The 12089-nt window shown below is 45.3% G+C and overlaps 1 protein-coding gene and 1 long non-coding RNA gene across 6 annotated transcripts in view; one reads left to right on the plus strand and one right to left on the minus strand.

The window, feature by feature from the left end:
* Positions 1 to 40: 40 nt before the first annotated feature.
* Positions 41 to 12089, minus strand: part of cplane1 (ciliogenesis and planar polarity effector 1) — a 47121-nt gene continuing 35072 nt past the window's right edge. For 4 of the 5 annotated variants that reach the window (XM_019887037.1, XM_019887034.1, XM_019887036.1 and 1 more), the window contains exons 22-49: positions 11744 to 11908; positions 11521 to 11662; positions 11208 to 11305; positions 10966 to 11115; positions 10770 to 10881; positions 10162 to 10444; positions 9005 to 9976; positions 8642 to 8793; positions 8359 to 8569; positions 7928 to 8201; positions 7535 to 7852; positions 6008 to 6496; positions 5522 to 5697; positions 5379 to 5448; positions 5264 to 5315; positions 5026 to 5181; positions 4707 to 4867; positions 3918 to 4125; positions 3190 to 3623; positions 2966 to 3116; positions 2632 to 2802; positions 2475 to 2511; positions 2191 to 2319; positions 1935 to 2115; positions 1804 to 1853; positions 1405 to 1560; positions 1140 to 1261; positions 41 to 965 (exon numbers count right to left, since the gene is read on the minus strand). In XM_019887037.1, coding sequence (XP_019742596.1) covers positions 730 to 965; positions 1140 to 1261; positions 1405 to 1560; positions 1804 to 1853; positions 1935 to 2115; positions 2191 to 2319; positions 2475 to 2511; positions 2632 to 2802; positions 2966 to 3116; positions 3190 to 3623; positions 3918 to 4125; positions 4707 to 4867; positions 5026 to 5181; positions 5264 to 5315; positions 5379 to 5448; positions 5522 to 5697; positions 6008 to 6496; positions 7535 to 7852; positions 7928 to 8201; positions 8359 to 8569; positions 8642 to 8793; positions 9005 to 9976; positions 10162 to 10444; positions 10770 to 10881; positions 10966 to 11115; positions 11208 to 11305; positions 11521 to 11662; positions 11744 to 11908 — 5856 coding nt within the window. In that variant the 3' untranslated portion in view covers positions 41 to 729. The remainder of the gene's footprint in view (positions 966 to 1139; positions 1262 to 1404; positions 1561 to 1803; positions 1854 to 1934; positions 2116 to 2190; positions 2320 to 2474; positions 2512 to 2631; positions 2803 to 2965; positions 3117 to 3189; positions 3624 to 3917; positions 4126 to 4706; positions 4868 to 5025; positions 5182 to 5263; positions 5316 to 5378; positions 5449 to 5521; positions 5698 to 6007; positions 6497 to 7534; positions 7853 to 7927; positions 8202 to 8358; positions 8570 to 8641; positions 8794 to 9004; positions 9977 to 10161; positions 10445 to 10769; positions 10882 to 10965; positions 11116 to 11207; positions 11306 to 11520; positions 11663 to 11743; positions 11909 to 12089) is intronic. The other variant, XM_019887038.1, reaches the window with a different exon arrangement.
* On the plus strand, positions 6728 to 8689 carry LOC109526063 (uncharacterized). Its single transcript, XR_002170266.1, has 3 exons — positions 6728 to 6837; positions 7352 to 7511; positions 8616 to 8689. It is a non-coding gene; the product is annotated as an uncharacterized LOC109526063 (long non-coding RNA).

Consider the following 12089-nt stretch of genomic DNA (forward strand, 5'->3'; position numbering starts at 1 on the left):
ATTATTTACATTTGCAATCATTCAAAGAGTAAGCACAAAGTTCAATGTGTGTTACACTTTTAATGCCAAGACTTTTTACCTTACCTGTCCCAAAATAAAGTACATTTTCAATGTGTTCCCTTTCAAAAGACTTTTCAATTATTAAAAGTGAAATGTATCTAAGACAGTGTGTACAAAAGTGAGGAACTAGAAAAATTCAAGCAGAAATGTGGCACACAACTACAGTTTTAAAAAATAGTGCACATATGAGTGCATCCAGACAGTATTCGCAGAGCTTCACTTTCCCCCCACATTTTATGTTACAACCTTACTGCAGAAGGGATTGACTTCATTTTTTCTCTCCAAATTCAATGCACTAAACTAACAAAATTAAAAAGTGAGAAATCACATGTACATATAAGTATTCATAGTCTTTGCCATGAAGCTCAAAGGACAGCATCGCGCTTCTTCATCTTCGCATTCAATTTCTTAGGCCCCATTATCAGGAAATAAAATAAGATGGCAAAGTGTTCACTGCAGGTAAAAACCTAAACTGACAGTGGCTGGATGTTGTTGACGTGTTTGTTGCTGCGATTTAGTTCTGAAGCTGATGTGCAAGTAAAATTTGTGCGAGCAACACAAAGCAAAAATTAAAAATTAAAATAATAAGTGCCCAATCGATGACTCGTAACTTCTTGAGAAGGCACATAAATTCCCTTCAGTGTTAAATTTTGCCTGAGATGCAGGCAATCAGGTCTGTGCCATGGCCGCCATCCTCTCGATAGCCGTCCAGTCGACCTCGCTGAGGCTGCCGCCGCTCTCCGACAGTTTGTCTAGCCACTCCATACCTGGCACACCCGCTCTGGTGCCGCTGTCCTCCTCGTCTATTAATTCAGACAGTAACAGATTGACGCCCTGCTGGGTCATATGCTGGTCCTCGAGGGCAGTGGCGGAGGTGACTGGACGCTCCTTCAACAGAGAGGTCCCTGATATTGAGAGAGAACGTCAAACATTCAAGTGAAGTGAAGAATTTTAAGGTAAAGTGAATTCAGTTCATTTTAGAATAAGGTGGCCATAACATTAAGAAATGTGGAAAAATGATGCAAAAGCATTGAATGGATTGTCATGCTATTGTTGGATTGTCAGTGTGGTATTGCTACCTGGCCTTTGCTGGAGTTCAGGCCTCCCCCTGTCCTCTGAAGGTCCTCCAGTTGCTTCGGTAGTGCAAGGACGACGCTGGGTGTGCGTTTGGCTTGAGGGATAGTTCAGACTTTTCTCTTTCCTGTAAAACCCAAACATAAGATTTGAATGTCATCAAATGCAGGCAAGATCGTTCAAGACAATTCGCAAATTTCTGAGGGTCTCGCTCACACATGAGACAGAGGTGTAGATTTTACTGCTGGGGAAAAAAAAAAAAAAAAGTACCTGTGATTGCCAGCCGTGGCCAGAGCGGAGGAGGATCTTACGGCCGGAGCATCATTGACTAAACTATGAGTGCCAGGCAAGGGGCTGGTGCGAAGTTGATCTGCCAACAACCTGGCGTCGCGGAGCCTCTGGTTGAATCGTTTCAAAAGCAAGGACCTGCCACGGTAAAGAAAATGAGAATCATGTTTGTAAACTACAAATGTGCGTCGCACAAACACACGCCCATCTGACTTTACACCCGCTGCACTGCGATGTTGGTTTGAATCTGATTAACTGTTCCGCTTGAGTACTAGGTGGTATCATTGCACACATGATGAGCGGCCACAAACTCAAGAAGACGACTATTTGTTATAAAGTCAACTTACCATAATATGTCACCTTTTAAAAAAAAGTTCTTACTTTTGCTTTTCTTGTGTCTTTCGCCCACTGGTCACTTGGCTGGTGGATTTCTGCAAAGAAGAAGAGCACAGATGAGCAACGACATGGATCTAACCTGGTGGAAAAATTCTTGCCCCGATGAATGATCCGACCGGTGTTCTGGTAAAAGGTTTGATCTCCCTCTCGCGCAGGCTGGCTTTCTGTTTTTGATACACAGAGTGTCTCTCCCTCTGCTTGCGTCTCATCCAAATCTTCAACTCCCGTCTCTCGTCATCCTCGTCATGGACGGCACGCGCCGGGGAAATCTGCAGACTCGGTTCTTGCTGCTCTTTCCTGCTTCGCGAGAGCCACGTCGTCTTTCAGCTTCGCGATACTGACAAGTCATGCATAATTGAGTAAGACCTGTACCCGCTGTCGAGCGCGTTGGATAAAGACGCGTCCAGGTCATTCTGGGATATATAACCTTCTCGCACCAAACCCTCAAGGATCTCCGCTGTATCAGACAACCCCGTGTGATCCAGACTCTCATCAGGAGTCCTGGAGGTCACACACACACACACACATGCGCACGCGGGACGACGGAACAGTTAAAATGTGAGTTAATGAACAGGTGTGAACCAAAAGGCTAATAAAATCCCCCCAAACCAAGAGGATTTTCAAAATGTGTTACTGTCCGATGAAAATGCACTTACTCGTCAAACGTTTCCAATGTTACGGTTGACAGTTGCTCTGTTGGAGGAATAAAATATTACAATAAGATAACAAGAATTCATGGTCGCGAATGGACAACGGGTACTAAAACGACCACAAGTGCAGTTTTTGGCCGCTGCGTGAATGAGGTGAATTTACTTGGAAGGCTCTGGTGGCCATGACAAAGCTGAGAGGAAGAAGTCGGATGCACAGCCAACAGCTTTCGGTCGGGATTGTGATCGACATTTGGAAACGCATCTTGTTTCTCGTCCTCTTCAACCTGGCGGATGTCATGTTTTGGTGCGGCCTGAGGCGGAGGCGGCGCGGCTCCTTTTTTGGTGATTAAAATGCAAATTATTATGAAAGAGGTTTATTTTCAACGCTCCATTTATGTTTTGTTACCTTTTGGGAAACCAAAGGCGACATTGACCGCATTCGTTAGCCGATTTATGACGTTGACATTGAGAAGAGGGTTAAAAACAAACAAACTTACTGGTTTCGATGATGGGCTTTCTCACACCGATGGGAGTGTGTTTTGGCTGTGTTTTGGGCTCTTCCGCTGGGAGAAACAGTCTCACTGTTTTTCGTACTGCGGGCTTCACATTCGGAGGTGAGACTGGGGAGACTTGCTGTGGCTTGTACGGCTACACAAACATAAAATGCGACCACATTCCCGTTTGAAAATCGGAATAGGATGAATACACAAGGCTAAAATACCTTCTTTGGAATTCTGGACTGAGGCAGGTCCTTCTCCAGACAGTCGGCGATGTTCTGCAGCGCAGCCAGCTGTGAATCCAGTTTGGAGAGGTGGGACGAGAACCAGACCGCGGCGATTTCAGACGGATGGTTGCGAGGTTCGTCAAGTCTTGGGGTCCTGATGGATGTAGAAAGCTCGGAGTCTGTTGAATCTTCACTGTAATGCGGAGAGACTCTCTCTGGCTCCCTGTGGGAAGGTCTCTTTCTTCTCGGTGTCTTCATGGCTATCGTGAGCTCAGAGTCAAGTCGTTCCTCAGAGTAGAGGCTCTCTGGTTCCAAGTTGTGAGGTCTCTCTCTTCTTCTTGTCCGAATGGCTTTATAAACCTCCCCATCGTTTACATTCTCAGAGTCGACTCTTTCTGGCTCCCTGTTGGGCTCGGTTGTGCTCTTGCGATCTAGAATATGAACACAAATGCAACGGTGCCTTGAGATACGGGTTTAATTTCTCCTTTGACCACAAAAATCAGTATTTTATGAATGATAACGGATATACAGGTTTCTTATGTACTATATGTTATTCCACCTAGTGGAGGAACAGTTAGTTGTTTCGCCTGGCAAAATAAGTCTCGGGCATAGACTGATAAATAATCATTTTCAAACCAATGAAGTGAGAATGGATCATTTCAATGTGTTGCAGCAGTGGTTGGGAATGATTGGTTGAACCCATGATGACATTCTCAAATCCAGACCTGTTTGAGTGACAGTTGTGGGAATCTTCTGATCGGCATGGTGAGCACTATTAATGCCGGAAGTGGCGAGCATGTGAAGCTGAGCAGGCGTGAGCACAGTAGGGATGGAAGAAGCTTCTTTCATCCTGGAGCTGGCAGGGGGCAAATCCCGATGCTGCGTTCCCTCTTCGATGTCTACGACGCTCAGGAAGTTGCGGCCGCGCTGATCCTGGCAGAGATGACAAAAATGGCCATGTGGCATTTGCTTTTTGTTTATTTCACTGGATCTTAGATGTCAAACAAAATATTTTCCCTGCAGAGAACAAGAGTCATGGAAAAAAAATAAATAAATAAAGTGTGACCGGTGTTAGAAGACCTTGTTCATTTTAATGCCTGTTACCACTAAAAGTGTATCATGTGACTAACAGACAGAAAACAAAACATGACATGTCCGAATGCCCCTGTTTTTGACATTAAAATGTCATAGCTATTAATGCAAGAATTTCAGTGATTTAGGGCATTATAATCTCAAGAAAACATGAAAATTGGCTCGATATCTGCTCTAAAATGAAACAACATTTTTTTTTTTTTTTGTTATTTCTTTTGCTGAAAAAAAATGTACTTTTAGTTGTTTCAGGCATTGAAAATTAATGAAAGTTCCCCTCCTGTATCGGGTGTGAACCAGATCGTGATATGACCTGACCATTTTTGATCTTTTTCTACACTCAGACATTATTGTGGTTTCACTGTTGCAACCAGCCACTGACATTCCTGCATTCGATAGTGTGTGTCTCAACACTGCAATCTTACCAAATTCTTCCTCTCTTGTAAAGGCGGGATAACATTTGCGTCTTGAGGGCTCTCTCTGTACAGTTTCTCCGGAGTGTGTTCTTTTGACTTGCCTGTAGAAGTGGTGGCTAATAGTGAGGCTTGGACTGACACTGCTTTGTCCACAAGCATGGGAGAATATTCTGAAAGCCGGGGAAAAAAATAAACAGCAAGATGCTTTCTCATCGCCGTCTGAAAATCCCTCTAACCATTTTCGAGAGCGCTCGTCCTCATTTGGGTCACAGGTTAGATGGAGTCTATGAAAGCTGATACTGTAATAGGGGAGAACCAAAAGGCTTACTTGGCTCCGTGTTGGTGAAAGCATCGAGGCACTCTGGGGGTCTTTTACACGTGGAGGCGAAGGCATGGAGCTCGGCTGAAGTCGTTCTCGTCCTGTCTAATAATGTGCGACCATTCGAAACAGAGCGGCTGGATCCTGAGGGACTTGGAATGGTGGCTGACAACAGTAGAAACACAAAGACTTCATGACAGTTAGCCCAACCATAAATGTACATTTTATCATATTGTGTGCGGCTCACTTTGAATGGAAGCATTCCGTGCAGTGGTGATTTCCTCTTGGTCAACTTTGGGCTAAGAAAAAAAAAAAAATTAACAAGAATGTTTGCATTGTTTGAATTTTTAAAAATGATCTACCTCTTGTGCGGTGATGATGGGCTGCTCACTTGGCAGATTTGTCCTCAGTGCCCTCTCTCGTCTCTTCTGCCTATAATCACACAGTCAGTCAAATGGCTATGATGAAAAAAGGGTCGTCAGGATTACAGTTGATAATATTGTGCCTCTTGCTGGAGCTGGAGGAAGGTGTAGCCCCTCGCTGTGCTTCGGCAGAGTCGTTGACTCTGAGCAGCTGCAGCCGAGCTTCTTCCGAGTTGCGCCTCCCTGCCACTAAACCAGCCAATTCCTCCAGGGAGATGAGGCGAGCTTTTTGAGACGAGCGAGGTGCCGGGGTGGACATCTGCGGAAAAAAATTAAATGCCAGATGTTTTTTTTTTTTTTTTTTTTTTTGGTAAGGCTGACTCAAGACACAACACAATTGCCCCAAGTGGTTATTCTAGCCGACTACTCAATTCTGTTAAAAGTTCTAATCTAAAAAAATTGCTGGGTGTTATCATTAGCTAATTATCTGTTAATCAGTTTGTAAAACTGGACATTTGATTTGGCGGCGTCTTCAATAAGTTTTCCCTCTTCACAGTAGATTCATTATTTTGCACTGTTTCCTTTTGTACTTGAGTACATTTCTGAACCTCTGAGTAGAAAATACTCACCCTTGTCGGTTTGGGGTCTATATGTAGAAGCTGAAGTTTGGGCGTTTCACCCAGCGGCACTGCGGGGAGAAAGAAATGCTTGGGAAGAGGTGTTGAATGTGTTTTAGGGAGATTGATGTGTCCTTGTGCACCAGGCTGCAGGTGCAGAAGACGAAGGCCATGTGTCACATCAGATGTGGGATTCTGGGGACGAAAGCTCCTTGTAGAAGGAGACTCAGTTTGAGTGCTGTGGCTAAACCGAAGAAGTCTTTTTGGAGTCGAAGACGCGCCTTTTGTCTTTTTCTTGTCTCTCTTCCTACCACCTTGCAGCTGGAGTAACTTGAGGCCCGATTTTTGAGAGGACGGGTTTGCATTAATATTACCAATAGAGGGCGCTATCGTATTAGTGTTTGAGGTGATCAGAAGCCCTTCGCTGGATGGGATAAACCTAATGCTTTCCTGAAAGTGAATGTCCGTTGACTCGGCCTGCACAGAGAGGGGGGGAAATTCCTGAAAAAGAGAAATAAGACAAGAAAGAACGTATTAAAATGAGTGCTAATAAAGGAAGACGTGTAGCTCCATTGAAGCACAAATGGGACAAAGTAGTACAGATTCAATCAGTCGTGTGAAAATAACAAGAAACAAACAGAGCGTCATCACGCGTCATCTTTTAAACAGACAGATGCGCTCACACTATGACGTATCCCACATTGAATGACGTCTTCAACACGACCGCGGGTGTGTGGACGAAATGAAATGCACGTTACAGCACGAATGTAAAAATGGAATCAACTGAAACGCTTATGGGAAAACCACAGAAGAGTTTCTTTTTTTAAACTGGACAAATTACGGTAAAGTTCGCAGAGCGTAATTACACACGCAGCTCTGCACCATAACACGGACATAAATAGTTCCTTGATCATTTTTATCGCCCGATCCCAATCAACTCATAGTGCGTTGTTTGTGTTTCGTTAAACACACGAACGTTGTGTGAACAAATAGCCATGCTGACGAGACAACCTACACATAAAACACAGCCCAAGGGCTAGGAGCGTCAACATTTTGGTGATTTGGGTTGCCGTGATCTGAAGTGGATTGAATGTCACTTTGCGAGGAGCGGGGTTAACCCTGAACGGGTTTATCAATTGCAGGGTACATAGATAAATATTCACATTCGGACGCAATTGGCTAAAAATCCCGAGGATAAAATCATCCAAGGACACCCACAAATGGTAAAAATACACCTATTGAACCAAAATGCTTCACGTCTACCTTTTGTAGCATGGTTTCTAGAAGTTTTTTTGTATCAACTCATGATAAACATGTATCTCAAAATTAGGCAGATTTTTGTTTGTAATTTGTCAGGTGCTACCCCTAGACAAATTTGTGGGTGACAGTGGGTGGCCTACGAGATGTACATTTCCACCTGGATCAACATGAGTATGTGAAATCCCTCAAACAAAGAACAACAAGGAAACTTCACACAGCAAGGCAGAAATCCAACACCACGCCAAAACCTAGCTGGGTATGTATCAAGTAATAACACACCTGATAGATTCCTCCTGCGTCATGACTGGCATAGGCAACATTGCTGACGTGATGAGGTCCGTGTGTGCTATGTGTGGGAGTCTGGTAGGCATATGGGGGGTTGCTCGAGTGTTGGTCAGGCACGTGTATTTGTGATTGAGACACTGAAGGGTTTTGCGCAGGTTGGGGATAATGTTGAGGTGGCACATTGGTCATGTAAGGTGAAGGCACACAATGGGGGGTCATATTGGATTGAGCTAAATAGGAATTCTGCTGGGCAAGTTGCAGATTGGAAAATGAAGCTCCCAAAACATCCATCAGGCTCATGTAGTTGATGTTCTGCAACACAGGGCCAACAGTTCAATCAGCAGGTAAGCGTCAATGCATCTATGGAGGCAAATCAGGAAGTGTTACCTGGACCAGTCGGTACAAATCTTCACCCAGACGCTGTCTCATTGGCGGAGCCTGAAGTGAGGGTGGTTGGTCTGGGCCAAAATGATCCAGAGCGGGTGCGCCAGCTGTTGTGGTGAGAGGTTGAGAACCTGCATGGTCTAACGATGTTTTGGGGTACAGATTTGCTCTCGGATGGGGGAGCTCGGTGTGAAGCGATGCCTGAGGCTGGACGGAGGGAGGAATTTGTGGGACTGGACCATCCGGTGCCAGGATCACTGGATGGTTTTCCACCTGACTGAAGATTGGACAACAAAACAAGTGATGCAATAAATATGCTATCACTGCAGCGTTGTTATTTTATGAGATATAAAACTTGACAAAGCCAGGACCTTTAATGCAAAAGTTTCTAAATTGTTATTCACATGCAGAATCAACTGAGATTCAGAACTCACGCAGATGTTGAGCTGGACGTCTCAATCAGTTCTTCAAGCTTTAAACTCTGAAAAGACGATAACACAGACATTTGTTTATAAATGCAAACCGCAGTGTATAATAGCCAGAGTGAAAGATTGATATTGACCGCTTGAGGCGAGCAAAGGTTATCAGACATGATCCCGTTGGAGAGAGACGACGAATGCTCCATGCGGTCATCGCTGCTTTTGCCTGTGACAAAAACATGTTGACGTTCACTTAAGATGATTTATTGCAGCTGACGTACTGACTGGGACATCGTGCCTTCTTTTTCTGGCGTGACATCCAAATCATCAAAACACGGTCGCTGCGATGGTGAGCTCGGGATCGGAGCGGTCAAGTTGAGTTCATCTGGCTCATCAGGGAGAGACATCCTGTCAGACTTCAACTCTTCTGGTTCGTCTACGTGAGAACAACTACAAGAGCATACACAGGTATGAAAAAAACTATCGTATCTCCGTGAAAATTCTTAGTCATCCAAGTCATGGTGAGCCACAAAAGTTGAATCAAGGCTCATTTCTAATATGGTAATTAATACTGTACATAGTACACAGTGGCGGTTTCTGATACGCGACACACAAGGGAAGCATTTCTGAAAAAAATCAAACCTGAAAAATAAATACTCACATAGACAGTTCTCCTTGATCTACGATGTGATCCAGACCAGCAACTGGAGTGTGAGCCGATCTAGGGCGGCTGGTCTCAACAGTGCTATGCCTCTGCAGTCTCGTGTCCGCCTCCGATTGCAGCAACGGGGTGATGGCCCATCGTGCTTCCGGGCAGCCTGGCTGGAGCAGATGTATGAACCTGCGCTCCAGCAGGCTCAGCGAAGTGAGCAGCGCTGGCGCAGAAGTTTTGACGCGGATGACTATCCCATCCTCGCACATTCCTTCTCCCTTTGGCTTCTTCTTCTTGCCAGTGTGCCCAAGGAGCACCCTCTTGTCAGCCCAGCGCAGCATCCACTGCAGCAGCCTGCCCAGCACTGGAAAGCGGGCCTCTAATTTAGGATCCGGGACCTGTTGAAGTTCTACGATGGCTTCCGCAGTAGTTGAGGAGGCAAACGCCAAGGCACTTTGGTTACCGTCAGAACCGGAGCCTCTCTTCTGATTTCGAAGACTAAACAAACCCATCTGCCTCTCTGTCCGAAGCTCCGACAGCGCAGACGCAAATAAGTTACTTTTGGCTTCACAAGCACCATTCAAGGCTGCTGAAGTCTGCGACTCGGGGGTCGTACCGCCCTTCGCCGGCCTGTGGCAGCATCCGGGTCTGAAGACCGGGAGCTCGTTGCCACGGTGTTTCCTGGCCGGGAGCTGCCCATTTCTTTGGCGGCGGTGAATCGTGGTGAGCACGTCAAAGGTGAGCGAGTGCAGCTCCTTGTCTCGCAGAGCGGAGTGAAAGGACTTGAGCAAGGGAAGCTCGCTCCCGTCGCTATTCTCTTTCTCCAACATGTAGCTGAGGAAAAGCTCGAGGAAGGTGAGATACTCATCATCCTCTAGCTCAAACTCCCAGGTGCCAATGACTGGAAGTGAGTGTGGCACTACATCCTCGATCGCCTTCTGAGTGGCAACAGCAGTCCCCGTTGCTTTCACTTTTACCTCCCTGTCGAAAGACAACACAATAAATCAACACCACAGAAAATCTGTTGATTCTCTTGCGGGGTGATTAATCCCTTTTACGATTACAGATTATTTTTATTATTACAATCTTGTCATAGGAAGTAAAAACAACAATGTGGCCTGCAGTCTAAATGAGTTTGACACCCCTGCGTTCATGCCACTGGCTACCTGGGTATGGATGAGATGTGAGGATCAGGTAAGACAGCTTCAGAGGTGGCCTCCGATCTTTCTCCATCAACGCAGTCGGTTACAGTGCTGGCGCTCACACTTGCGACTGGTGAGCATGGCCTCAGAGTGGCCGCCTCGTGTTTGTCGTCTTCGTCTTTCTCCCACAGCCGAAGCTCCAGGGGGGCCAGGTGCCTCAGCAAGCGGCCTAGGTGCTTTCTCCTCTGCCTGAGTTTCTCTTGAATCAGAGCCTTCATGGGCTTGCTGTCTGGCTCTTTGCCCTCCTCTGGAGGAGAGAAAACTGTTTAAGGCTCCCTTTCTACATTCATTGGCTACTTTGTGAGGTTTCATGAAAGCAGTTCTACAGTTGAAGAAACGCCTCATGTCATATTTTAAATGTGTGACATTTTGTCATTGTAGTTGTAGTTGGATTATGTTCATTTAAAACTGCAAAAAAAATGTATTATCACTTTTGTACATTCCAAAATTGTAAGACGCGGTACAGTTGAACACAAGCAAACTACAACCACAAATCTTGAAGCTTTATTTTTAAAGGCAAAATGGATTTACTTAATCAAGTGTTGGTAATATCAACACATATGAAATTGTACCAAAGACACTGCATTGCTTCAAGCCCTCCAGCAGTGAGTTGTACTTCTCCCTCAGGGAGACTCTGACTGACTCTTCCTTCTCTGGGAAGGCAAGTACCAGGGTGTCTGCCACCTAGAGAGGAAGAGCAACAAAATGTGAGTTTACTTATCGTTTTCCCATGTCTGGGGGAGGAAACAGATGAAAAAGACATTTCACCAAGGCCAGCGGGGGCAATTCAGCCAACAGGCTGAGGAGGAGGTCCTGCAGGATTTCCTCCGTGTTCAGGAAGTGAGAGAAAGGCAGATAGCGAGTGACCCAAAGAAGTGCATCAATGCAGGATGAATGCACTTGTGAATTATCAGGGTCCTTTGAGGACACACAAAATAAAAAGCAAACAAAATGTTCAAGCCTTGCACAGTTAAAAGATAATTACCCCCAATTCAACATTGTCGTCATACCTGTTGCATTCTGGCAGCCTGAAACCTCCTGCAGGCAACAGAAAGCTGATCCCTGACATGAAGCATCCAACATAAACCACACAGCTCCCTAAAACAGACTTTAGGAAAATTAAGTAAGGAACAGAAAGTAGATCTGGCGTCCTTTGCATTCAGCCCTTAAATTTTTCCAAGCAAACCCTCCTGCAATCAATTATAAATAACTGACATGTGTACTTGTAGGTATGTCCACTCTTAAATCATACAGCATATTTTCTTGCAAATTAAACATCAGGTTGAGAACCACTGGCTCACGGCATATTGAGTGGTGTCTTACTAATAGTTTGACTGCAATCAGGCTGTAGAGTTTTGCTATGGCTCCGTCTGAAGAATCCACCACGGCTGACAAACTTCATCAGGCCCTCTGGGAGAGCCTTTTCTTCTTTGGGGAAGGATGGGTAGGCGTACTTCGTCTTGATCTCAAGAAAAACATAATACTGTATGTTTTATAACATGGCTCACTTAATTCCTTAAAGCATCTAATGCCGAAGATGCTCTACCTTGTGTAGTAGGTGACGGGCCCGCCGCAGGTTGCCGACATACCACTGAGCAGCAGGGTGGCAACATCGAGCAGACCTGAGGAGGAGCAGGATCCTCTGAAGAACGCCAGACACTTTGTGGCGTGTTGCCACTTCTGCGAGCTGTCCCGGTGTCCCCACAGGATCCTGAAAGATGCACGCATATTCTTGTCAGGCGAATGATACACAGTGGATAAAAAAGTCGACACTAGGGGAGTATTGAGGGAACTACGACAAATTTTGTTTTTTAAAAAATGTAATTTGCTTTCCAAGCAAAGGGGGCGGGATCAATTATACGCAATTGGAAATCTGATGCTTGTGAGAAAAA

Source organism: Hippocampus comes, unplaced genomic scaffold (assembly GCF_001891065.2).
Source record: "Hippocampus comes isolate QL1 unplaced genomic scaffold, H_comes_QL1_v1.1 scaffold54, whole genome shotgun sequence".
NCBI classification, from domain to species: Eukaryota; Metazoa; Chordata; class Actinopteri; order Syngnathiformes; family Syngnathidae; genus Hippocampus; species Hippocampus comes.